The sequence below is a fragment of the Rhinoderma darwinii genome, chromosome 2, assembly GCF_050947455.1.
Source record: "Rhinoderma darwinii isolate aRhiDar2 chromosome 2, aRhiDar2.hap1, whole genome shotgun sequence".
Classification (NCBI taxonomy): domain Eukaryota; kingdom Metazoa; phylum Chordata; class Amphibia; order Anura; family Rhinodermatidae; genus Rhinoderma; species Rhinoderma darwinii.
In genome coordinates this window covers 410,157,988-410,183,194 of record NC_134688.1, presented here as the reverse complement: position 1 = coordinate 410,183,194, position 25,207 = coordinate 410,157,988, and the positions used below count along the sequence as shown (strand labels likewise).

At 42.0% G+C, this 25,207-nt stretch overlaps 1 protein-coding gene and 1 long non-coding RNA gene across 2 annotated transcripts in view; one reads left to right on the top strand and one right to left on the bottom strand.

Moving 5' to 3' along the window:
* SLC43A2 (solute carrier family 43 member 2) overlaps window positions 1–25,207 on the bottom strand; it is a 94,412-nt gene that overhangs the window by 35,878 nt on the left and 33,327 nt on the right. Inside the window, exons 3-5 of the mRNA XM_075854178.1 lie at window positions 4,282–4,504; window positions 4,139–4,194; window positions 3,342–3,418 (exon numbers count right to left, since the gene is read on the bottom strand). Coding sequence (XP_075710293.1) covers window positions 3,342–3,418; window positions 4,139–4,194; window positions 4,282–4,504 — 356 coding nt within the window. The remainder of the gene's footprint in view (window positions 1–3,341; window positions 3,419–4,138; window positions 4,195–4,281; window positions 4,505–25,207) is intronic.
* Window positions 1–25,207, top strand: part of LOC142743427 (uncharacterized) — a 73,479-nt gene that overhangs the window by 26,661 nt on the left and 21,611 nt on the right. The window lies entirely within an intron of this gene.

Genomic DNA, 25,207 nt, shown 5'->3' with positions numbered 1-25,207 from the left:
CAGTCATTTAACTATAACAGAAACATCTGTGTAGGAGGCTTAAAACTGGATGAGGAACAGACAAACTCTGCTACAAAGGTGAGGCTGTGGAAGACAGTTTCATGTCACAGGTCCACCATGGCAAGACTGAGCACAGCAACAAGACACAAGTTAGTCATACTGCATAGTTACATAGTTAGTACGGTTGAAAAAAGACACATGTCCATCAAGTTCAACCAAGGGATGGGAAAAGTGAAGGGAAACATCTCTACACAATGACATAGGAGCTGATGTTTTTTCGTTCAGCAAGGTCTCTTCCAGGCAAAGATTTCAAAGAAAACTGGGGTTTCAAGATATGCTGTACAAGCTCTTTTGAAGAAGCACAAAGAAACAGGCAACGTTGAGGACCGTAGATGCAGTGGTCGGCCAAGGAAACTTAGTGCAGCAGATCAAAGACACATCATGCTTACTTGCCTTCGAAAACTGAAGATGTCCAGCAGTGCCATCAGTTCAGAACTGGCAGAAACAAGTCAGACCTAAGAACAACCATCTACTATTCAGAGAAGTCTAGCCAGAAGTGGTCTCCATGGAAGAATTGCGGCCAAAAAGCCATAACTTCAATGTGGAAACAAGGCCAAGCAAAACATAGGAACTGAGGTGCAGAAAAATGGCAGCAGGTGCTCTGGACTGATGAGTCAAAATGTGAAAGGTTTGGCTGTAACAGAAGGCAGTTTGTTCGCCGAAGGGCTGGAGAGCAGTACAATAATGAGCGTCTGCAGAAAACAATGAAGCATGGCGGAGGTTCCTTGCAAGTTTGGGGCTGCATTTCAGCAAATGGAGTTGATTAGCTCCAAATTTATTCTGCAGCAAGACAATGACCCCAAACATACAGTCAATGTCATTAAGAACTATCTTCAGTGCAAAGAAGAACAAAGAGCCGTAGAAGTGAATATATAGCCCCCACAGAGCCCTCATCTCAACATCATCGAGTCTGTCTGGGATTACGTGAAGAGGCAGAAGGATTTGGGGAAGCCTACACCCATAGAAGATCTTTGGTTGTTCTCCAAGATGTTTGGAACAACCTCCCTGTTGAGAAGAATTGTTGCTGTTTTGAATGCAAAGGGAGGTCACACCAAATACTGATTTGATTTAGATTTTTTTTTTGTTTATTCACGTATTTTGTTAATTGATAAAAAAAAACTATTAACACTTCTATTTTTGTAAGAATTCTTACTTTGCAGCATTTTTCCACAACTGCCTAAAACTTTTGCACAGTACTGTGTATATATATTGTTACTAGGAATGCATGTGAGCCATATAAAACGATATACTTTCCTCCTACATTCCTGTCTCCCACAGGACCTAAGGGTCTTATTAGATGGCCAGATATTCTTGCATAAACGTGCGACGAGTCATGATTTAGCGAGTCATTTGCGTTAGAAAGGCGTTCTGTTAGGGTCCTATTAGACAGGAAGATATTCTTTCATGAACTAGCGACGAGTGAGGATTTAGCGAGTCGTTTGTGTTCGAAAGACGGTCTATTACACGTGACAATAATTGCTAAAGATTTTCGCTGTTCAGTCGATACTGTGATTGTTCCTCGTTCGCCCACATCTCATCACTGATCTGCTAACAACTGGAAGATTTCTGATTAGATGAGGGGATGTGGCAGCGACCAACGTTAATCTTTGACTCAAGCAGATGTCCATGGAAACCCAACAATTTATTGTTAGTCGTTCGATTGTTGCACACTTTTACAAGTGGCAATTATCTTCTCCATTCCAATGAATAAACAAAATATTGTACAATAATTGCTCCGTCTAATAAGGCCTTTAGCTGCTACTCACCATTTGGGAACCAGTCATGGATTAGCAACCACAGCTTTTAGTAGCCAAGACAAACTCAGGCTTCTGCACCTCTCGCCTAATTCAGGGAACAGAAGTTTGCCATGGATCTCCAATCCCCTGTTCCTCTTGAGGCATACATGATGTACAAATCATGGCTCCTATTGAGGTCAATAGGATATGCGCAAAACTATATATAGCAGAGATTGTCTGCAGGTCACTGAGTTGTTTACAAGTCTGTGTCCATGGAAACAGAAGATCAGAGCTCAAAGGAAAGGCCCCTGATCAAATATATAGAAACATTTACATTTTTTTTGAGTGTTACTTGAGTACCCATATCGTTCCATTTCGTTCTAGTGAACTGCGGGAGTCACAATGGTCAGACCCCCCACCGATCGGACATTAGTGTCATATCCTAGTGGTACGCCACCAATGTCTTTGATGAGACAACACCTTAAACTGCAATATTGCTGATAGTTTACATGTAAGAGCCTGTTCACATCACGTTTGTGATATACATTTTCCATATATGTTGGCAGCATTTCCTATGACGTGCTCATAGACTATCATTAGCTAAACGTATGCCAACAGTCCTTTCATTTCGTTCTGCGTCAATATTCAAATGAGTCTTAACTGAATTGTGTTTGTACATAAAAAAAATAAAAAATGTACAATAATTATAGACAGAATGAATTGACTGAAAAGGAAATATTAAAATTAAAAAAAATAATGGAATTATGTATTCAGCTTAGCTAGTAAGTGAAATGGTATTTATTGAACTTCATTAGCATCATTTATAGCAATGTACTGATACAACACAGAAATAAAATCATAAGCCATAAAGTAACAAAACCTTTTTGGACTTGGTGCCCTAAAGAGATTATTGTAAGTGTTACATAAACAAACACTTATATAAAGAAAAGACCAGGCACTGAAAAGCAAACAAGGATCATACACATGAGCAAACCCATTTTCTCATTAGGGCAATGACACAGAAGACACATTATAGCAGTGAGTGATCCATTGCCGGGTTGTGGAGCCCAAGTTCACTATTACATCTTATGTTAGTCCTATTACATAGGACTATTAAACTGATATCAGCTTACAGTCATTGCATGAATATGTATGGATGAATAACCAGTTGCAGAGACACTCTGTGAATTCCTAATTTAAAGGGGTTGTCCGAAAAAAAAAAAAAAAATTATGACATGTCTAAAAGTTAGAATGTATGGCAGCTCGGATTCCAGGCAAACTTGAGAGTCAACAAGTCACGGTCCAGTAGGTGACTGTGTATGCAAGAAATGCTGAAATGAATGGAGGTTGTAAAACCTACAAGTCCTCTTACTTAAAGGTTTCCATAACTCCCATCAAGAATGACCACACGTGCATGACCCCGTCCTAATAGGGCTCAAGACCAGCTCATTCTTGATATTATTATCCCACCATCAGCCTTCTATGACCTGTATGTGACTATCTACATTTACATTAGAACGTATAAAAAGGTTGTTTTGCACTTACTGTAAGAGAAGTGAAGGTCATACACATTCCACCAAAACCATTCAGACATAAGGCTACGAAAATCAGCACGGACAGAGCTGCCATGGAAATCAAGAGAAGAAATTATTGAGAGATTTCAGCCTAACATCCTTACCTGTTAACTATGATAAAGAATGACTATGACTAGATTTTACCGCTGCTAATAAAGGACGTTCCCCATTAGTATATACTAGCTATGACATACCATTTATATGTCATTGGCACACAACTGCTAGTCACATCATTTTGCTCATCCACAGCAAACATTTTTGTATTTGCAAAAGGTGATAGACCCTAGAAGTGTTTAACCCTGAACAGGTTAATACAGCCGACCCGCTCAAGACTGACATAATTTCCTATCTAAGAGCAAATTTCCTATCTTGCTGCAAATTTACGGCAATTATGCAACGAATATGCTGCAAAATGTGCAAAATTGAGAGTCCATTCACACGTGGTCTTGCCGCAGGTTTCAGCCTGTGCATTGCAATGGCTGAAATCCGCAGTGGAAATGAGAATGCTGCGGAATGGAGATTCAGCACCGCAAGCTATTTTCAGCACTGTCTCTTTCTATAACGTCTGCACTAAGTAAACCACAAAAACATATAGAAACCAAAGAAAGAAAAGTCTGCTGCGGATTTTCACTGTGGCCTATCCGCAGCAGAATTCCACCTGAACATGCCCATAGGCTTCTAATATAGGTTTGACAATGTAAATGGCATATAACTCACAAATAAAAGGCATATTGAACTGCAGAGTATTGGCGGATGGATTTTACTTACAGTTGGGATTACTTGCTCCATAGGCAATTAACAGACAAGAAACACCAAAACTGGCACTGCAATACAGAATACAGATTACAAGTTTTGTTATATAATATAATAACTGAAATCATCCAAAACACAATTCAACACACAATACACACCTTCCACTTAGCCTCAGCTTGCGTGGCCCATACTTGTCCATGATGATTCCTAAAGGCAGTGAGATGGCACTGAGCAGAAAAGACCCCACTGTGAAGGCCAAGTTTAACATCTCATCCTGATCTTTACACACCAGCCAACCATTCAGTTCAATGATCTGTTCTTTGTCTGTTTTGTTTCCAAGCTGGGAGTCGCTGTTGGTGGAGTTATCCGATGTAAAGTTCTCTAAAGGGATAAGAAATTCTGAGTTAGGTATGAACTGAGTAGGAGACAAGTCTATTGACTGTTCCATGGAGCTAGACAATGTATATATTCAGGAAAAGATGGTAAACTACATTGAAGAGATTGAGGCATGTGCGAAAAGTAAAGTTAGAAACAATGTAAAACCACAGCTCATCAATATTCAAGTAAATGGGTCTGAGCTGCAGGACCAGACACGGCCCATGGACAAGAGTGGCGCTGTTTCTGGAAAAAGGCAGACCATTTTTTTCTAATATTGGACAAACCCCTTTAAATGCTTCTTATAATTTAAGGTTTAGTTCACATCCCGTTTGGATGTATACGTCGGAAGTATTCTGTAACAAATATGTGCCTTTGACCTATGCCTCTGACGAATGCTAATGTATGGAATACAGCAGCATATGTCAGCCATTGACTCCCACTGTAGTAAACGTATACCATGTGGTATACTTTTTTTTCCCTTTACAGTGCACCACTGCATGGTAGACAAAATACTCTTTGGCATATGCTGGGTGGATGCGGGGCTATGGCACATTGGAGTATACCTCCATACCTAAAAACGAGATGTGATCCGAGCCTAAGCGTCAACTGCACAATGGAAAGTAAAAATCAATTCTATGTATGTTAAATACTAAGCACATAGTGACTTCCATATTTTTTAAATAATTTACAGGGTTCTCTAATCTACAAACTGTATATAACACATAGTGAAGGGCCCCTCTGAGAAACAAATGGTAACTAATATTATACTGCATCAAGTATGCAATGCAATAACATAATGTTCCCAAAACTGAAAGTTGGCCGTAGACATTAGATTTTTGTTGTGGGAAATATAATATCTATGGAGGACCATTCAACGGTGTCTACTACTGAGGGAAATGGGATCTGACACGTCGAAATTGAACCTGAATGGAGCCTCACCCCTCTTATCCAAGCTCAGTGGTGGCAGAGGTGTTTGACAGCCACTTATCCCTAGTACAAACAGGAGTCAGGGTTGGTATCTGTCAGTAATCGTCTATGGACATTTTTAAGGGGTGGTTTCACAAAGACATTCCCTTTTTAAATAAAACTTGATTTCTAAACCCTGGTTGACAATGTAATGCATGGACAGGCTGAGTATGCCAGAGCGGCAGCCACTTTTAAATTATGGATATCTGCCCCGGCTCATAAAAGGGGGTCCCAAGCTGGGAAAGCCTCTAAAGGACATACATATGCTCTAATAGGGCATATGGACAACCGGGTTGTCACCATGAGACGACCCACATAAGGTAAGAAAATTCTTTTAAAACATAGTCCTCTCTATTTGTTATTGTTAACAAATAACCAGTTTCTTCTTTAGGCAATTTTATCATTTGTCCCCTATATAAAACCTTGACTATGCATATACATTGTAAGATAACATCAGGTGCATTCTCCTGTCTAACAGATGTCCAATATTTCTGTAGGAAAACCAATGAAAGAAGAAAGTAAACAAAATATTTTTTAAACAAAACTTTACTACTGTTATTTTTTTTTCCTTAGGTGGACTGGTGGTAAAAGGTTGGTGTGCTGACAGCCATATTTGCTTAGTGATTTTCAAGACTTCAGAGACCCGAGGCCACATGTTATACCTCCGAAAATATGTTTACAACTGACGAAGTGACTGAATTGTGTTCCATAAGGTTTCCGGTTTTCTCGCGGAAACAATAGCATAGTCGATAATGCTGTTGTCTCCGCAAAAAAACCCGAAACCTTATGAAACGGAAACAAAAACGGAAACCGACTGCACTGGAAGCATTACCATTGATACTAATGGTAATGCAAACGGAAGCTATGGTTTATGTTTGGCTTTCCGTTCATCGATTCCTCTGATGGAAAGGTCGAACGGAACCCATGAACGAAAGCCCGACACTGATGTGAATGCAACCTTAAGGTGGATTTCCAGTTATACTATTCCACCCAAACTTACGTCAGACATGGAGAGATGCTACTCTGATAATTGGCGGTACAGTGACCATGGCAACCGCACAACGCCCAGTGAGTGTTGGGCATGGGTCCAATTTTAAATAACAGGACCCCTGTACAATACTCGCCGGGTGTTGTGGTTGCTGTGTAGCCCTAGTGTTATAAGTATTGTTATTTATGGGAACCCACTTTTTGACTAGGTGTAGTCTTTGCGTTGCAGCTCAAAGCCACACCCAACCCAAAATGTATTTCCATGTTTTCTTTTTGTTAAAGAGGCAGGTTTAGGAAATATTCCTAGAACACCTTCTAAGGAAATTTTATTTTTTTACATACAGTTAATGCTTCGTTCACATCTGCGTCATGGCTCCGTTCTGACGTTCCTTCTGAGCTTTCCGTCGGAAAGGAGCCCTGACTTACACAAACGGAAACCATAGGTTTCCATTTCCATCACCATTGATTTCAATGGTGATGGATCCGGTGCAAATGGGTTTCCGTTTGTCTCCATTGTGCAAGGGTTCCATCGTTTTGACGTAATTAATAGCGCAGTCGACTAAGGTATTGATTATGTCAAAACGATGGCACCATTGCACAACTGAGACAAACAAAAACCATTGGCACCGGATCCATTACCATTGGTAAACCTATGGTTTCCGTATGTTTCAGTCAGGGCTCCATTCTGATGGAAAGCTCCAACGGAACGTCAGAATAGAGCCCTAAAGGATATGTGAACGAAGCCTAAAGCTATGTTCACACGCTAACTAAAAATAGCTGTAAAGTATGGAGCTGTTTTCAGGGAAAAACAGACTCTGATCTTCAGCCGTTTTTAAAGCATCAAGCGTTTTTTTACGGAAGTTTTTGGAGCTGTTTTTCTATTGAGACAATGAATAACGGCTCCAAAAACGGCTCAAGAAGCGGCATGCACGTCTTTTTACGGGGCATTTTTTTTAAAAACGCCCCATCGGAACGAAACAAAGTTTTTCCCATTGAAATCAATGGGCAGATGTTTGGAGGTGTCCTGCTTCCGTTTATTCATCTGTTTTTCAGGGCGTTTACAGCCCGAAACATGGCTGAAAATAAGCTGTGTGAACATACCCTTACACTGGAAAACTTCAAAAACTACAAAAAATAGAGAAAATGCAAGTTTTTCAGCTGTACAAAAAAGTAATTTATCAAATGTTTCTTCAAGAATTAATATGCCAACGAAAACTAAATAACAATAAAAAGAACAAAGACAATTTAATTGTACGGCCATACTGCAGGGGGGTGTTAATAATTGCTGAAGAAGCACACATACATTATCTTCCTTTCCTCCCATCCCCCTCCTCTATGTGTCTTTAGCAAAACAGGGATAAGATAACAGGAAACAGATGTAGGTAAAAGGGCAGATAAGCCATGAGGGTGTCAGGCCATATATAAAAGAAGAAGACAATGCAATATGGTGGCACTGGCCACTGACTATCTTCGTTTCCTACTGTTATTTGCACAAAGTTGCAGTCAGTGGTTGTCGGGTGTTCATGAGTTCTGTGGATAGTCTTGGGAAAGTGTGGGTATAAGTTGACAGTAAACAAGTCTGTCTTTAGCTCTGGAATGGAACATACTGTCTGTAGAAAGGTCTTACCCTGTGTCCTCGGCACTTTCAAACTGTTTTGAAGGATTCTGGATCAGTTCCCAAAACAGAAGAGGGTTTGTTTGTATTACCAGGCATGATAATTAATATCGAAATAAATCACTCAGACGTAGAAATATAATTCTACCGCAGAGATTCATAACCTGCCTAAATATGTCCATGAGGCTGGAGCTACGTGATGACTTTTGACACATGATTTTATTGTGCAATGTTGTAAGCCCCAAAAGGAAAAAGGGCACCGTCCACGTCACATCATCTAAACTGATCAAATACAGTGTGCCCACGTGACTTCTGCAGGCAGGGCTGGCTTTACGTTGAATGGTGCCCGATGTGGGAACTTCAGTTGTCCCACCATATATGTAATACAAACACCCATACTGAACATTGTCATACGTTGGCCAAATAACTCACAGTTGTCTAAACAGCAATGATATAGAGTACCACCACCAATATATACTGCAAAAATAATACACTGTACAGTGACTTAGGAGCAGTGTCATACAATGGCACAATTCAGTGCTCAAATAATACCGCCATACAGTGACCAAATAACAGCTCCATACATAATCTAAGCTAATATCAATTCTATATATTAGTAATAATTAATATTAAAATTTGTGGTAGCCACAAACCTCGGGTTTGCCAGGTCATATCAGGTGTCCCATGCAACCGCACAGGTCACACAGCCATAAAACAGGCCCTGTGTTGGCATTGTGGTTTGTTGCCAGTGTTCATGCAGGACGCTATCAGATAGGGCTACATTTTCTAAGTGTCGACATGCAATCTAGCCTTGAAGCAGTTCTTAAGAAATTATATAATTGTTTTATTACAGTAGTATTAGCTAATAATGTTTTTGCTAAAATAACATTGATAAGAAATAAAACGCTTGCAGGAAGTGATAACAGTAAATTTGAAAAAAATTTGCTGCGTTGGGAACACTTGTACTAGAACTGTTTTCTTCCTGGGTCAGTCAGTGTTGCTGCTATCCTCTTTTGCCTCTTATAGCTGTGCCTGGGAAGTAGCTGGGTTCAGAAGCTAATATTGGCAGCTATAAGGAGTCAGAGAGTCATCGAGGCTTCACTGAAAAGCACAGCCCCTGCTTTCTCCTCCCATGTCCCTCCCCTCTCTTTATGGTTGTGATTGCTTAGTGGTAGGCTGGGAGTGAAAAGCATGACAAATCAGGTAGGACATTCATTTTTACAACAGAACCATAGCGTGCCGATCCTCGCGGATCTCTGATCTTTACAAAAAGATTCATAGCAATGAGTGGAGAGATCGGCTTCAATTATTGATTCAGAATTTGGTGTAGCATGATGAGAGAGTTTAAGAAAAGTTTATTAAATGTCCACTGCAGACAGAAAAGGAACGTGAACCCACCATAAATAAAATGCTGAGCAACTGATCACACATTAGTAGCAATTTAATGGGCATAATCAATACTCATCCACATGAAGTCTATCCACAACAGAAAGCAGGGGCAGGGTACTCGTACACATATTAATAGGGACTTGGAAGCTCACATAATGCACATTACTGCACAATAAATCAGTCTGTAATGCAATTTCAAGGCCTGGCATGAATGTGCCTGTGAGTGAGGCAATATGAGTTGTAGCCACAGCAGTTTCACATGGAATACATCATTGTCCTTTGCAGTTCGTCATATGCCAGTAATTGTTTATTGTGAGCAGTGATATATTCACTTGTTTTTAACACTCGGGAACAAACTAAATAGTAAAATAAAACAGGACCTGTTCTATAACATGATGTGCTGCAGAACATTCAGTAAACAGTCTGCAATCTGAATAGCATGGGTGTTATTTCTTATCCCGAATACTTACTTTTTGCTTGATTAAGCCAGTGTCGTAGCTAGGCTTTCCTTCACCCGGGGCAAAGTTTTATTTTACTGCCCTAAACTTGTAACTAAATACCCTAGACAAGGCAGAGTGGGTTGTTGGTGCAAATCCTATCTCCCAGCTCCCAGGGTACATGCCCTGACAGCTCCTCCTAGCAATACACTTGGTTTAGCGGAGATAAAAAAGAAATTCCTATAGCTGAGACAGCGCCTTCTACCCGGATTTCCTAATAATAACCTTCATCAATGTTTATTACTAAAGTAACGAACAGTAAGGGCATGTTCAGAAGTGGCGGAATTGCTGTTGAATTCCGCAGTGGACAGGCCGCAGTGGAAATTATGCAGAGGCCGTTTTCTTTCATTGGTTTCTATACCTTTTTGGGTAACTTAGTTCAGACGTTGCAGAAAATAACAGTGCGGAATTTAGGCTGCGGTGCAGAATTTTCTTTCCGCAGCATGCACATTCTGTTGCGAAGAAGCAGCGGAACATCACTGGGGATTTCAGTCTTTGCAATGCAAAGGCTGAAATCTGCGGCAAGTCCGCTGTGATATCTGCAACATCTGAATTACCTGTCAAATATGCAAATGTTGGTGCAGATTCGTTGCGCAATTGCCCCAAATCTGCACCAATATTTGCAGCGGAAAAATTCTGCCACGTCTGGCCGTGCCCTAATACTGCTGAATTATTTAGCGATACTGCATAATTATTGAAGAAATAAGCAGAAGTGCCTTTCAGGTTTCTGGGAAAGTTGTGTGACTGCTAGAGTGGGGGAATTATTGCTAGCTATACTGATGTCAACCAGATTTGCAAGAAACAACCATAACTAAGAAACAGCTAAATACAATTTTTATCACGTTGACAGGAAAGAAAACTTAATAAGTCATAATTATATCAAATAATTAGCTGTACAGGACAAATCTCCCTAAGGGAATGCACAAAACGATAAGATATTATAGAGATATCCCAAGATAACTGAAATTCCCAGAAGTGGAAATACCAATTTTCTTCACATCAGTATTTAGCCGGCCTTGTTGACACTATATAATGAATGGCTTTCTATAGTGACTCACACTTGGGATTACTTTCTGGTTAATCTGTAACCGCAGTTAGCTTTATTATATAGGAATATTTTAGAATGTGACCTCTATTGTACCAAGGAAGATCTAAATGTGAATTTACACGTAAATCAGTAAGGAGGTTATGAGTAGATAAACCTGTCTGTGATACATAGGGGGAATGTATTAAGACTGGCGTGTCATACGTCAGCCCTAATAATGTAAACAGCGCTGGGGTAAGATGTGCCGAAATTATTAAGAGGCGCACATCTCCTAATAAATTAGGCGCATTTCTGACCGTCCGTGCTCCAGAAAGTAAAATCTAGATTTGTGCTATAATTTATCATTTCTGGCGTAAATTATAGGCAATTGACTAAGCTCCAACGGTAAAGTGTCGGCAGCGGCAAAAGTTGCAAATTTTGGAGTAAATTGCGACGTTCTGGCCTAGAACGTTTGATAAATTCCCCCCCATAGTCCTTTTTTTTTTCTAAACGGAATACCCACTTTTACATTTTTTTTATTAGGTTGAAACAGTGCATTACAAACTTCTAGAAATACAGCGCCAAGTATTGTACATTCAGAGCATGAAGAACAGAAAGTTTTTCCCATGAAGGGTCCCCACATAAATTTTTAGGCTAACGGCTGTTATTTAGAAAAAAACTGCAAGAAGCCATTTATGGGGTCACATAGCAGAGACAAATCCGCCCAATAGTGCATTTCCAAATTTGATGCAGAAATAACACTTTTTCTAAGGCCTCAAGCACACGACCGTAGTTGTGTGCACGGGCCGTGACTTGCGGCTCAGATGGCCACGGAGTCTCACCCGCGGCCGCCAGGAAATCGCTGGCTGTGCACATGGCCGTGTGCATTCATTTCTATGAGCCTGGACAACAAAACACGGCCGTAATAAGACATGGAAACCACGGTCGTGTGCATGGGCCCATTAAAATGAATGGGGCCGCAATTCACCCGCAGATTTGCGGGTGAATTGCGGCTGCAAAAATAAGTTTGTGTGCATGGGGCTCAAGGGTCTATTCACACTGTGTGGTCAAATTGATTGAGGCAATTACCGCAAAATTACAGCAAAACCGCTGCAATTTGTTGCCATTTCACGATAATTGCGGAAATAAACCGCAATTCGACCGCACTGTGTGAATAGACTCGAAGTGAAGTCCAACAAGTTCTTATCACATAACAACTAACAGCCAATAGTTCTATACTGGTTCTAAATGCAATCTAACTGCAGAGACAATGTGGATGACGGCTTTAACAGCCATTATTTATGAGAAGCCTTAAAAGCACAAAACATTGGACATCTCCTATTCATTCGCCCTGTTAAGGCATGTAATAAATGTCATAGAGGGCGTGGGTTTTACACTCGTACTCCACAAAGGGCGTCTCTCACTCTGAATGTCCTGGCACCTCCATGCATTACAAGGAAACCCTGATAACTTCAATGGACACGGTGTAATGCTTCATTTCCCCTGTGGGGGCACTACAGAGAAATTTAACACTTGCTGCCAGATACCACCACAGATTACAGTTGATTGTGGATCCACAAGGGGTCCCCTGTGATCAATTTAGTGTCGGGGAACTAACAAAATAGGATTGTCCAAAGCAGAAAACCCTTTACAGTTATAGGGCTGACTGATCATAGTTGACAAATATATACGTGGAACACAGAGATGTGATTTCTACCTCTAAGGGCGGATTTACACGAACGTGATATACGTACGTGCAACGCGCATGATTTTCACGCGTGTCGCAGGGACCTATGTTAGTCTATGGGGCAGTGCAGACAGTCCTGAATTTTTGCGCAGCGTGAGTCCGTTGCGTAAAACTCACATGTCGTATATTTCTGCGTTGTTCGCGCATCACGCACCCATTGAAGTCAATGGGTGCGTGAAAATCACGCGCACCACACGGAAGCACTTCCGTGGGATGCGTGTGATTCGCGCAACAGCAGTCAAAAGTATGTTTGCAAACAGAAAAGCACCACGTGCTTTTCTGTTTACAAACATCCAAACGGAGTGTCATAATGATGGCGGCTGCGCGAAAATCACGCAGCTGCGCATCCTATGTGATGACACACGGAGCTGTCAAGTGCCTTTTGCGCACGCAAATGCTGCGTTTTTTGCGTGCGCAAAACGCACACGCTCGTGTAAATCCCCCCTAAATGGCATGTTATAATGACCAATGTCCAGTGTTTTGTTATCTGGCAGTGGGGCTGTTTATTACATTTCACACGGTCATCGCTGCTCTAACCTGATAATATCGGCAGCCATCTTGTGCTTAGTTGTCAAAGGCTGAAACACAGACTGCCCTTGTGCCTCAGAAATAAGTACTCCCATGTTCGAGTGGTTCATTTTCCAGGAAAATAGGAAGTGCCGTATCACGCTGGATCTGTGTTTAACTATAAAATCCCTTCCTGCTATTTCCTGTTTCCTTTCCTAATAGACACACTTAGAGTATGTTCACACCTGGGACTAAAAACGGCTGTAAAATATGGAGCTGTTTTCAAGGAAAAACAGCCTCTGGTTTACAGCCGTTTTTGATGTATCGCTCGTTTTTTTCATCCGTTTTTAGAGCTGTTTTTCTATTGGGACAATGAAAAACCGCTTTAAAAACGGCTAAAGTGACATGCACTTCTTTTTTACGGGGTGTTTTTACGCACCGTTTGTAAAAAAAAGTCCTGTGGTAACGAAACACTGTTTTTCCCATTGAAATTAATGGGCAGAAGTTTGGAGGCGTTCAGACTCTGTATTTTCAGCCGTTATTCAGGAGGGTTTATGGCCCGAAAAACGGCTGAAAATAGGTCGGTGAACACACCCTCATTGCCTTTTTTAGTCAGGAATCAAATTTATATGACGACAGCCATGTTTTCTACAGCATTCACGTTTCATGCGTTTATTAGATGTTCACAAGTACTGTATTAGAAGCACAAGGTTAACCATCATTTGGAGAACTAGTGGCTGACGACCAGATAGTTCCACAGAGAATTAACGTATTAGGCCGGGTTCACACCGCGTTTTTATTGCTTTTTAAACGTGTTTTTTTTGTCCTGGTTAATCAACTCTCATTGAGAGACCTGGGAGTTTATCTATCAAAACAAAAAAATGCATGCTAAAAAAAACGCAGCAAAAATGCACAGTGTGAACCCGACCCTACACTTTTGTTTGGATGAGAGAAAATATGAAGCAGGAAGTGACCTACTGCGCATGATACTAAAACGCTCTGCCAAAAGTTTAAAAAAAAGTCATAGCCCAGTGACTCAATGAGCCCCACAGTCAGGAATCACCAGCCTGCTCCTACTAGGTAAAGTTTCAGGAAAACATTTGTTGGCAGTTCACCGAAGAGGAAACAGACGTTGTTGACTCGGTCTAAATTTAGATTAAGCGTAATTTGAAGTTGATAAAATCTGACAACTTTCAAGGGGAAATTCTAGAGCAGAAAAAGTGATGTTGCCCGTGATAACCAGAATTATTTTCCTATTTACTAACCTACACTTTTTAAATGATAGATGACATTTTGTTGGTTGTTAAGGGCATAGCCGCTCGTCTTATAAGTGCAAGTTCCCTAATAGACTTCATTATCTCTTAGGCTTCATTCATATATGTGTCGGGACTCCGCTCATGGGTTCCGTCGTACCTTTCCATCAGGGGAACCCATGAACAGGATTCAAACCGAAACAAACAGAGACCATAGGTTTCCGTTTGAATCACCATTGCTTTAAATGGTGACGTATCCGATGCAAATGGTCTTCGTTTGGCACCGCTGTGCAAGGGTTCCGTTGTTTTGACGGAATCAATACTGTAGTCGACTGCGCTATTGATTCTGTCAAAACAATGGAACCCTTACACAATGTTGACAAACGGAGACCATTTCCACCGGATTCGTCACCATTGAAATCAATGGGGATGCATACGGAAAGCTATAGTTTCAGTTTGGATTCCGTTCATGGGTTCCACTGAAGGAAAGGTCCGACGGAACCCATGAACAGAGTATCGACACAGATGTGAACTAAGCCTTACCTGCAGATTTCTATTGATTTCGTCAGGCAATGGCGGAGCTGCACTGGATAGCTATTGATTTATTTGACGTCTGCAATCCTCTATAACTGAAAGGCATACTAATAGGCCAGGTTCACACGTAGTGTAATTGTTGCAGAGTTTCGTACAGTAAAATGGATGTGTATAAAAATCTCCATATCTGACGCGGACACCCACATTTGTCATAGATTTGACACATTGCAATGCCTACTTACCAACATTTGATTGCCAAATTGTGGGAAACTTTAATCTCGACCCTCAGCCTGCACAGAAACTTCCCATTTTATAGCAAATGAGCATAACCCAAGCCAGAGGCGTAGTTAGGTTCTCCAGCACCTGATGCAAAGATTCAGTTTGGCCCCCCCCCCTGAACCTCTTTCCCGACACCTCCTTCCCCTTTGCCATATTTGTTTTCTCTACCAATCAATGAGGTGTCATTTTTTTTACACATTTTTTTTAAATGTAACTCGAGCATAAAGCCATTTGTAAATTTTACAAGCAATATAGTTCTATATACAACACCAGAACAAAGCTCATTAAATAAATACAGCACCAGAACAAAGTTTATTAGATATATACAGCACCAGAACAAAGCTCATTACATATATACAGCACCAGAACAAAGCTCAGTACATATATACAGCACCAGAACAAAGCTCTTTACATATATACAGCCCCAGAACCAAGCTCATTACATATATACAGCACCAGAACCAAGATCAGTACATATATATATATATATATATATATATATATATATAGTGCCAGAAACAAGCTCAGAACATATATAAAGTGCCAGAACCAAGATTAGTACAAATATATACAGCACCAGAACCAAACTCAATATATATATACAGTACCAGAACGAAGCTCAGTACATAAATACAGCACCAGAACCAAGCTCAGACATAAATACAGCACCAGAACAAAGCTCAGTACATAAATACAGCACAAGAACAAAGCTCGTTTTCCGCTCGGATGTCTTCAGTTTCTCACTTTTACAACATTTCTGCACCTATAAACAAAGAGAACGTTTTCATGGTGCCAGGCACTGTGCCCCTAAATATAATAGCACCATACACTGTACCTCTAATTATAATAGCACCATACACTGTCCCTGATTATAATAGCGCCATACACTGCACCTCTAATTATAAGAGCACCATACAGTGTCCCACACACATACAAACACACTGTGCCCCCTGTAGATAGTGCGCCCTGTAGATAATGCCCTACATAAATCCCCTATAGATAGTGACCCCCATAGAGCCCCTCTAGATCGTGTCCCACATATAGCCACCACTGTAGATATTGCCCATATATAGCCACCCCTGTAGATAGTGCCCTACATATAGCCCCCCTGTATATAGTGCCCCACATATAGCCCCCTCTGAAACTAGTGCCCCACATGTAGCCCGTGCCCCACATATAGCCCCAATGTAGATAGTGCTCCACATATAGCCCACCCCTGCATATAGTGTCAAACATACAGCCCACCCCTGTAGATATTGCCTGAAATATAGCTCCCCCTATAGTGCTCCACATATAGCCCACCCCTGTATATAGTGCCTCACATATAGCTCCCCCTATAGTGCTCCACAATATAGCCAACCCCTGTATATATTTCCTCACATAAAGCTCCCCCTATAGTGCTCCACATATAGCCCACCCCTGTATATAGTGGCTCACATATAGGGCCCCCTATAGTGCTCCATATATAGCCCAGCCCTGTATATAGCCCCACTGTATATAGTGCCTCACATATAGCTCACCCTTGTATATAGCCCCCCTGTAGATAGAGCCGACCTCTGTAGATAGAGCCCCCCTGTAGATGTCAATCACATTTTTATTATGATAAAATAAGAACACTTTACCCTACTCACCTTAATTCCGTTCCCACGCCGTCCGGTGGCAATGCAAGTCCGCTGGGGTTGAACGGTGCTATCGGCGCGATGACGTTATCGCGCCACTTGCGTCGTTGAAAGGCGCTGATTGACGACAAGGCCCTGCCAATCAGCGCCTTTCATAGACGCAAGCGGAGCAATGATGTCATCGCACCGCTTGCGTCTATGAAAGGCGCTGATTGGCAGGACACAATGTCCTTTCAACGACGCAATCGGTGCAAAGAAGTAATTGCGCTGCTTGAGTCGTTAAAGGGCGATAAATGCGTACCCGGCATTTGGCCTATAGTGCAGGAAGAGGTGGTGGCGGCGGCTGGTTTCAGTGGCGCCGCCGCCCACTCAGAGAGGCAGCAGGCCGCCATTATGGACAGTGTGGCCCTGGCGCCCCCCACCTTTCCTCTTAGTTGCGCCTGGGGCACATGTCCTGCTGCCCCCACCCCATAGCTACACCCCTTGCTGTCCGGTTTGCAGGAAAATCTTGCCAAAAACCAGGACTGTTGTCAACTATCAAATGCAAAGGGTATAGGTATATCTTGCTGCAGTTTTCAGGCCATTTCCACAGCAGTAATTTTCTGCTACATGTGATTATGTTCATTAAGTCAAAGGTGTGTGTGGCTCCAGCGAAATATAGAAAAAATATGAAATGGGTTGTCTTTTCTATTAGCATGTACATTTCTCATCTTCATCTGGTAGTTGTTTGCTTACATTATTGCGATGTTCAGGCTAGGTTTTCACGCTGCGGTTTGGTGCATTTTTTTGCCGTGATTACTGCAAAATTGCAACAAAATGGCACGGTCTTACAAAATGGCAGTTTGCAGCAGTTTTACTGTAATCACTGCAAAAAAGCTACACATATGCAGAGTCAAAACCCAGCCTAAACATAAAAACAAAGAAATATTTTTCAATGCTGTTTTTTTTTTTTTTTTAAATGTATACAATTTATTTCAATGTGTTTTATCTCTTCTGGGCCACTGGACCTTTATTATGTGAGATTAAAAATGGCATAAACTTAGTGGTGTCCTGCATTGTACAAGCCTAATATATCAGGGAGTCATGAGCAAATTCCACACAAGTAACATACCTTGAAAGGTCCTTAACCCCAGCTACGTTATAAAGAATTGTAAACATATTTATGTGATATTTTCATAGTTGCCAACATTTTTTTTTTTTTTACAGGGACACTTAGGGTGTTGGGTCTTTGGTGGGTGGGTCTTATCCGGTGGATGTGGCTAGTGGGGCATGGCTTTCTTTCCAGAATTTCTGCATACAAATAAACGGACAAAAATGTCTTTACTAGTTTGGCTGACAACTACTATGGTGGCCAGTGTCTCTCTCTGATTATCCGGTTGTTTACAGGCAGGTGATGTCTCACTTTATCACTAGGGCTTGACGATATGTGCTGACCACTACTGGTAGTGTAAAACCCAGCGTAGATAGTGCCACACTCAGTGCCCCCTGTAGATGGTGCTCCACACCGCCCCCAGTAGATAGTGCAATGCACTGTTTCCTATAGATAATGTCACATGGCCCCCCTGTAGATAGTGCCACAGTGCCCTCTTTAGGTAGTGCCACATATCCCCTTTTTAGATAGTGCCACAGTGCCCTCTGTAGATAGTGCCCCCTGTAGCTGGTGCCACACAGCTCCCCCTGTAGCTGGTGCCACACACTCCCCTCCCTGTAGCTGGTGCCACACATTCCCATCCCTTGTAGATGGTGCCCCCCTGTCCAAAGAGCAATTGTGGCTCCTTCTAGGAGGGGAATCCCCAGCCAGAGCATTGCCGTCGCTCTGGTCGGGGATTCCTCTCCTGGACACGGGCTCCTCCAGGAGCTTCAGCAACGCTGCAGGAAGAGCCCCTAAGTTCACTGTCCATAAATGGGCTGTGACGTCATCAGGGATTACCTCTATGAGCGGAATTCCCGGCCAGAGCGTTGCCGACACTCTGGCCAGGGAACCAGGTTATAGAGAAAACCCCTGACAACGTCACTCTCCATATATGGACAGTGAAGTCAGGGGCGGCTCCTCCTGGAGCGCCGGAATCCCTGGCCAGAACGTTGCCGATGCTCCGGCCGGGGATTCCGCTCTAGGAGGAGTGAATGGCAGAGCAGGAAGTGGATAGATTCCTGCTCTGCCATAGTATTTAAAGAGGCTCTGTCACCACATTATAAGTGCCCTATCTCCTACATAATGTGATCTGCACTGTAATGTAGTAACAGCAGTGTTTTTTATTTAGAAAAACTATACATTTTGACCAAGTTATGACCTATTTTAGATTTATGCTAATGACTTTCTTAATAGACAACTGGGCGTGTTTTTACCTTTGGTCAGTGTCATACACTCCTCTGTACAACGCCCACTTGGTCAAAAGGTAAAAACACGCCCAGTTGTCTATTAAGAAAGTCATTAGCATAAATCTATAATAGGTCATAACTTGGTCAAAATTAATTGTTTTTCAAAATAAAAACCACTGCTGTTATCTACATTACAGCGCCGATCACATTATGTAGGAGATAGGGAACTTCTAATCTGGTGGCAGAGCCTCTTTAATTGTACCTGCGTCCTGAGGGCGCAGATACAAATAAATGTGGCAGTTGCCGAGATACCTCCCGGGACAGTAATTTGCCGGTACTGTCTCTGTAAATTCAGGACTATTGGCACCTATGTATTTTAGTTACATTGATTTATCTGTTCTTAGGCCTTGTTTAGAAAGTGAAGATTTGCTGCAGATTTTGAATGCATTTTTTAAGCCAAAACCGGAATTGGATCTAGGAGAGCAGACCTATAAGGCCTTCCTTTATATATTTCTTCTGTTTAGGTTAATTTCCTGGTTTTAGCTTAAATAAATACATGCTAAATCTGCCGCAAATCTGCACTGTGTGAACAAGGCCTTAATTAAAGAGGCTCTGTCATCAGATTTTGCAACCCCTATCTCCTATTGCAGCAGATCGGCGCTGCAATGTAGATAAGAGTAACGTTTTTTTTTTAAAAACGAGCATTTTTGGCCAAGTTATGACCATTTTTATATTTATGCAAATGAGGCTTTCTTAAGTACAACTGGGCGTGTTTAAAGTTATGTACAAGTGGGCGTGTATTATGTGTGTGTACATCTGGGCGTTTTTACTTCTCTTACTAGCTGGGCGTTGTGAATAGAAGTGTATGATGCTGACGAAGGTCCTGCATCGTGTCGGACGAGCGAGGACACATCGGCACCAGGCGACAGAGGTTACATCGACTTACCTGCAAACGCCGATGCTGCTGCAGAATCAACTGTAGCCTCTGTCGCCTGGTGCCGATGTGTCCTCGCTCGTCCAACACGATGCAGGACCTGGGGCAGGAAGTGATGTCACAGCGTGATCTCTCGAGAACACGCTGTGTGTCTGTGCACTGCCAGAAGCTGGGTGGTAACGAAGAGAAGTGGATGATGCTGATTCGTCAGCATCATACACTTCTATTCACAACGCCCAGCTAGTAAAACAAGTAAAAACGCCCAGATGTACACACACAATACACGCCCACTTGGACATAACTTTAAACACGCCCAGTTGCAAAATCTGGTGACAGAGCGTTTTTAACCCCTTCCCGCCCAATCACGTACATTTACGTGATTAAAGCCGGTGGCTTACCGCCTTTTCACGTAACTGTACGTCATGGAGATGAAGCTGGCTCAGGAGCTGAGCCAGCGACATCACCGCCAGGTGACAGCTGTAACATACAGCTGTCACCCTGAGGTATCGGCCAGGACCGGAACTAGCATCCGATCCGGCCGATTAACCCCTCACATGCTGCGTTCAATAGAGATCGCAGCATGTGAGGAGTTTATAGCCACCGGCACCCCAGCAACGTGATCGCTGGGTTGCCGGTGGCTGCAAAGGCGATCGGAGGGCTAATACTTACCTCCCGATCAGCCTGTAACGGAATCCTCCTATGTCCCGTCGTCGGCGGGGCCCAGGAGGCTTCCGGTTTGTAGCAAATCGGCAGCCTTGCCATGCGATGGCAAGGCTGGCGACTGCTACTATGGCAACAGGAGCCCTAACAATGAACTCCTGTCTGCCATTACGTAAGCTGATTAGGCCCCGCCCAGAGGCGGAGCCTGATCGGCTTGCTGTCAGTGAACAACTGACAGTTCCAATACATTGCACTACATAGGTAGTGCAATGTATTAGAACATCAAACAAACATTTGGACATTCAAGTCCCCTAGTGGGACTAAAGAAAAGTGTAAAAAAAGGAAAAATAAAAGTTGTAAAACATACAATAAAAGTTTCAAGTAATAAAATAAAACAAAATCGCCCTATTTCCCTTATCAAGTCATTTATTCTTGAAAAAAATAATAAAGCCATACATATTTGGTATCGCTGCGACCGTATTGACCTGAACTATAAAAATATTATGTTATTTATCCAGCGCAGTGAACGCCGTAAAAAAAAAACCTCAAAAACACTGCCATAATTACTGTTTTTTTGGTCACCGTCTTCCAAAAATTGAAATAAAAAGAGATAAAAAAGTCGCATGTATCCAAAAACGGTACCTATAAAATCTATACCTCGTCTCGCAAAAAACAAACCCTCACACCGCTCCATCGACGAAAAAATGTAAAAGTTATGGCTCTCACAACATCGCGGCAGAAGAAATATATTCTCTTTCCAAAAGTAATTTTATTGTGCAAAAAGTTATAAAAAAGTTCTATAAATTAGGTATCGCCGGAATCGTACTGACCCGCAGAATAAAGGTAACATGTAGTTTATAACGTACGGTGAACGCTGTATATAAAAAAAACAAGCTATGGCAGAATTGCTGTTTTTTTGTCACCTTGCCATCCAAAAAAAAGGATAACAAGTGATCAAAAAGTCGCATGTACCCCAATATGGTACCAATAAAAGCTACAGCTCGTCCCGTAAAAAACACCCCTCATACCACTACGTGGTACATGAAAAAATAAAATAAGTTAAGGCTCCAATAATTCAGGAAAGAAAAATATCCAGTTGTGCCGGCCCGAGGGGAACATTTCTTCTGTTTCAAAAGGCGATGTATCAAGGCACTAAAATTAGGGAACCAGGAAGGGGAGGGCCCAAACATATCTGCTGGAAGCGAGGGTGCCCGTATTATACCAGGACAACACTTCCCAGCAAAATTCCCCAAACTGCAAAGGTGCAGAGTGTGGACCAAAGGGGAATAAGGAAGGACGCCAGTTATCAGTGCGGCACCGGCCTGTGCAGAAAGAATTGTGTCACAGCGTAACACTCGTCTATGGATCATTTTATTATATTTTTTACCTTATTATTATACCACCTGACTATGCCCCTGATGTACTCTGCCCAGCTCACATATGCCCCACATTATAAACGGAAACAACAGTGATACTCCAAACAAAACTATTACCAAGCAAATTCCACGCTCCAAAAGCCAAATGGCGCTCCCACCGATCTGAGCCCTACAGCATGCCCAAACAGCTGTTTATGTCCACATATATGGCATCGCCATACCCGGGAGAACCCTTTTAACAATTTTTGAGGTGTGTGTCCCCAGTGGCCCAAGCTGGGCACAACATATTTGACAATGAATTGGCATATCTAGGGCAAAATTTAAATTTGTACCTTCGGCAGCGCAATCATTTATAGAAAAGACACGTGGGGTGAAAATGCTCACTACACCCCTTAATAAATGCCTTGAGGGGTGTAGTTTCCAAAATGGGGTCACTTCTCAGGGGTTTCTTTTATTTCACATCTGAGCCTCTGCAATTGTGAACCAATACTTTATATGTCGCCAAATTAGGCCTCAATTTTACATGGTACTCTTTCACTCCTGAGCCCTGTCGAATGTCCAGGCAAAAGATTAGGGCCACACGTAGGGTGCTTCTAAAACCGGGAAACACCGCATAAAAATTGATAGCTGTCTTGTTATGGTGGCACAAGCCGGGCACCACATATTGGCGAATCTAAGGAAAAATTCCCATTTTCACTCTCCCACATCGTGTGCACACGAATTTCTGCAAAACACCTGTGGGGTTAACATGCTCACTACACCCCTAGGTGAATACCTTGAGGGTGTTGTTTCCAAAATGGGGTCACTTCTGGGGGGGACTGTTTTGGTTCCACAGGGACTTTGCAAATGCAACATAGCGACCAGAAACCAAATGCAGCAAAATCTGTATACCAAAAGCAAATGGCGCTCCTTCCCTTCTGAGCCCTGCCATGTGTCTAAACAGCAGTTTATGACCACACGTGGGGTATTGCCGTACTCCAGAGAAGTTGCTTTACAAATGTTGGGGTTCTTTTTTTCCTTTATTTGTTGAGAAAATTAAAAATTTTGAGCTAAAGCTACATCTTATTTAAGAAAAAGGATTCTTTTTATTTTCACTGCCCAATTCTAATAAAATCTATGAAACACCTGTGGGGTCAAAATGCTCACTACACCCCTAGATGGATTCCTTAAGGGGTGTAGTTTTCTCAATGGAGTCATTTTTTTGGCGTTTTCACTGTTTTGGTCCCTTAGGGGCTTTGTAAATGCGACATGGCCTCCGCAAACCATTCCTGCTAAATTTGAGCTCCAAAAGCCAAATGGCGCTCTTTCCCTTCTAAGCCCTGCCGTGGGTCCAAACAGCCATTTATGACCACATGTGGGGTATTGTTTTACTCGGGAGAAATTGGTTTACAAATTTTGCGGTGCTTTTTCTCCTTCAGTCTTTGTGGAAATTAGAAAAAGTTAGCTAAACCTACATTTTCTTTGAAAGAATGTAGATTTTAATTTTCATGGCCTACTTCCAATAATTTCTGCAAAAAACCTACGGGGTCAAAATGCTCACTAGACCCCTAGATAATTTCCTCAAGGGGTGTAGTTTCCCAAATGGGGTCACTTTTGGTGGATTTCCACTGTTTTAGCACCGAAAGAGCCCTTCAAACCTGACATGGTGCCTAAAATATTTTCTAATAAAAAGGAGGCCCAAAATCCACTAGGTGCTCCTTTGCTTCGGAGGTCGGTGCTTCAGTCCATTACCACACTAGGGCCACATGTGGGGTATTTCTAAAAACTGCAGAATCTGGGCAATAGATATTGAGTTGCGTTTTTCTGGTAAAAACTTCTGTGTTACAAAAAAAATAGATTAAAAATGAATTTCTGCAAAAAAAAAAATGAAATTTGAAAATTTCACCTCCACGTTGATTTAATTTCTGTGAAACATTTAAAGGGTTAAGAAACGTTCTAAATGCTGTTTTGAATACTTTGAGGGGTGAAGATTTTAAAATGGGGTGACTTTTTGGCGGTTTCTAATATATAAGGCCCTAAAAGCCGTTTCACAACTGAACTGGCCCCTGTAAAAATAGCCTTTTGAAATTTTCTTGAAAATGTGAGAAATTGCTGCTAAAGTTCTAAGCCTTGTGATGTCATAGAAAAATAAAAGGACGTTCAAAAAAACGATGCAAATATAAAGTAGACATATGGGGGATGTTAATTAGCAACAATTTTGTGTGGTATAACTGCCTGTCTTACAAGCAGATACATTTACATTTAGAAAAATGCTAATTTTTGCAATTTTTCACAAAATGTTGGTGTTTTTCACTGATAAATATTGAATTTATCGACCAAATTTTTCCACTATCATAAAGTCCAATGTCTCACGAGAAAACAATCTCAGAATCGCTTTGATAGGTAAAAGCATTCCGGAGTTATTACCACATAAAGTGAAATATGTCAGATTTTAAAAAATGGGTCTGGTCCTGAAGGCCAAAATGAGCTTGGTCCTGAAGGGGTTAAACAGCAATGTGCTTGAAGTTTACATGCTACTCAAACAGATATTTGGACATATCAATCTAAAAAGCTTTAGCCCTTATTCACACGACAGGGTTTCCCAGCCGGGTGACGGCCGTTCATAAAGCGGCCATCAGACAGCTGCAGTAGGAACGATAGACCCCTAATGGGGCTATTCACACGACCGATTTTTTGACGGGCCGGGAAACCCTGCCGTCAAAAAATGGGATATGCCCTATTTTCGGCCGTTCACACGGCCTCCCGGCTCCCATAGAAGTCTATTGGGCCAGGTAATACACGGCCATCACTGGAATGGCCGTGTCCACCGTCACTCGCTCTCTCCTCCTCACAGCGCAGAGTGCATGTGAAGAGGAGGAGTTTATGCCATTCGGACGAAGCGCTGTATGCTGCAGGTAAGTTTCTACAATGTGGGGGTGCCCTTATACAGGGGTACTGTGTGGCGGGGACTTCTCCTGGAGTGGAAACACCGGCCACAGCGCCGGGGATTCTGCTTCAGAA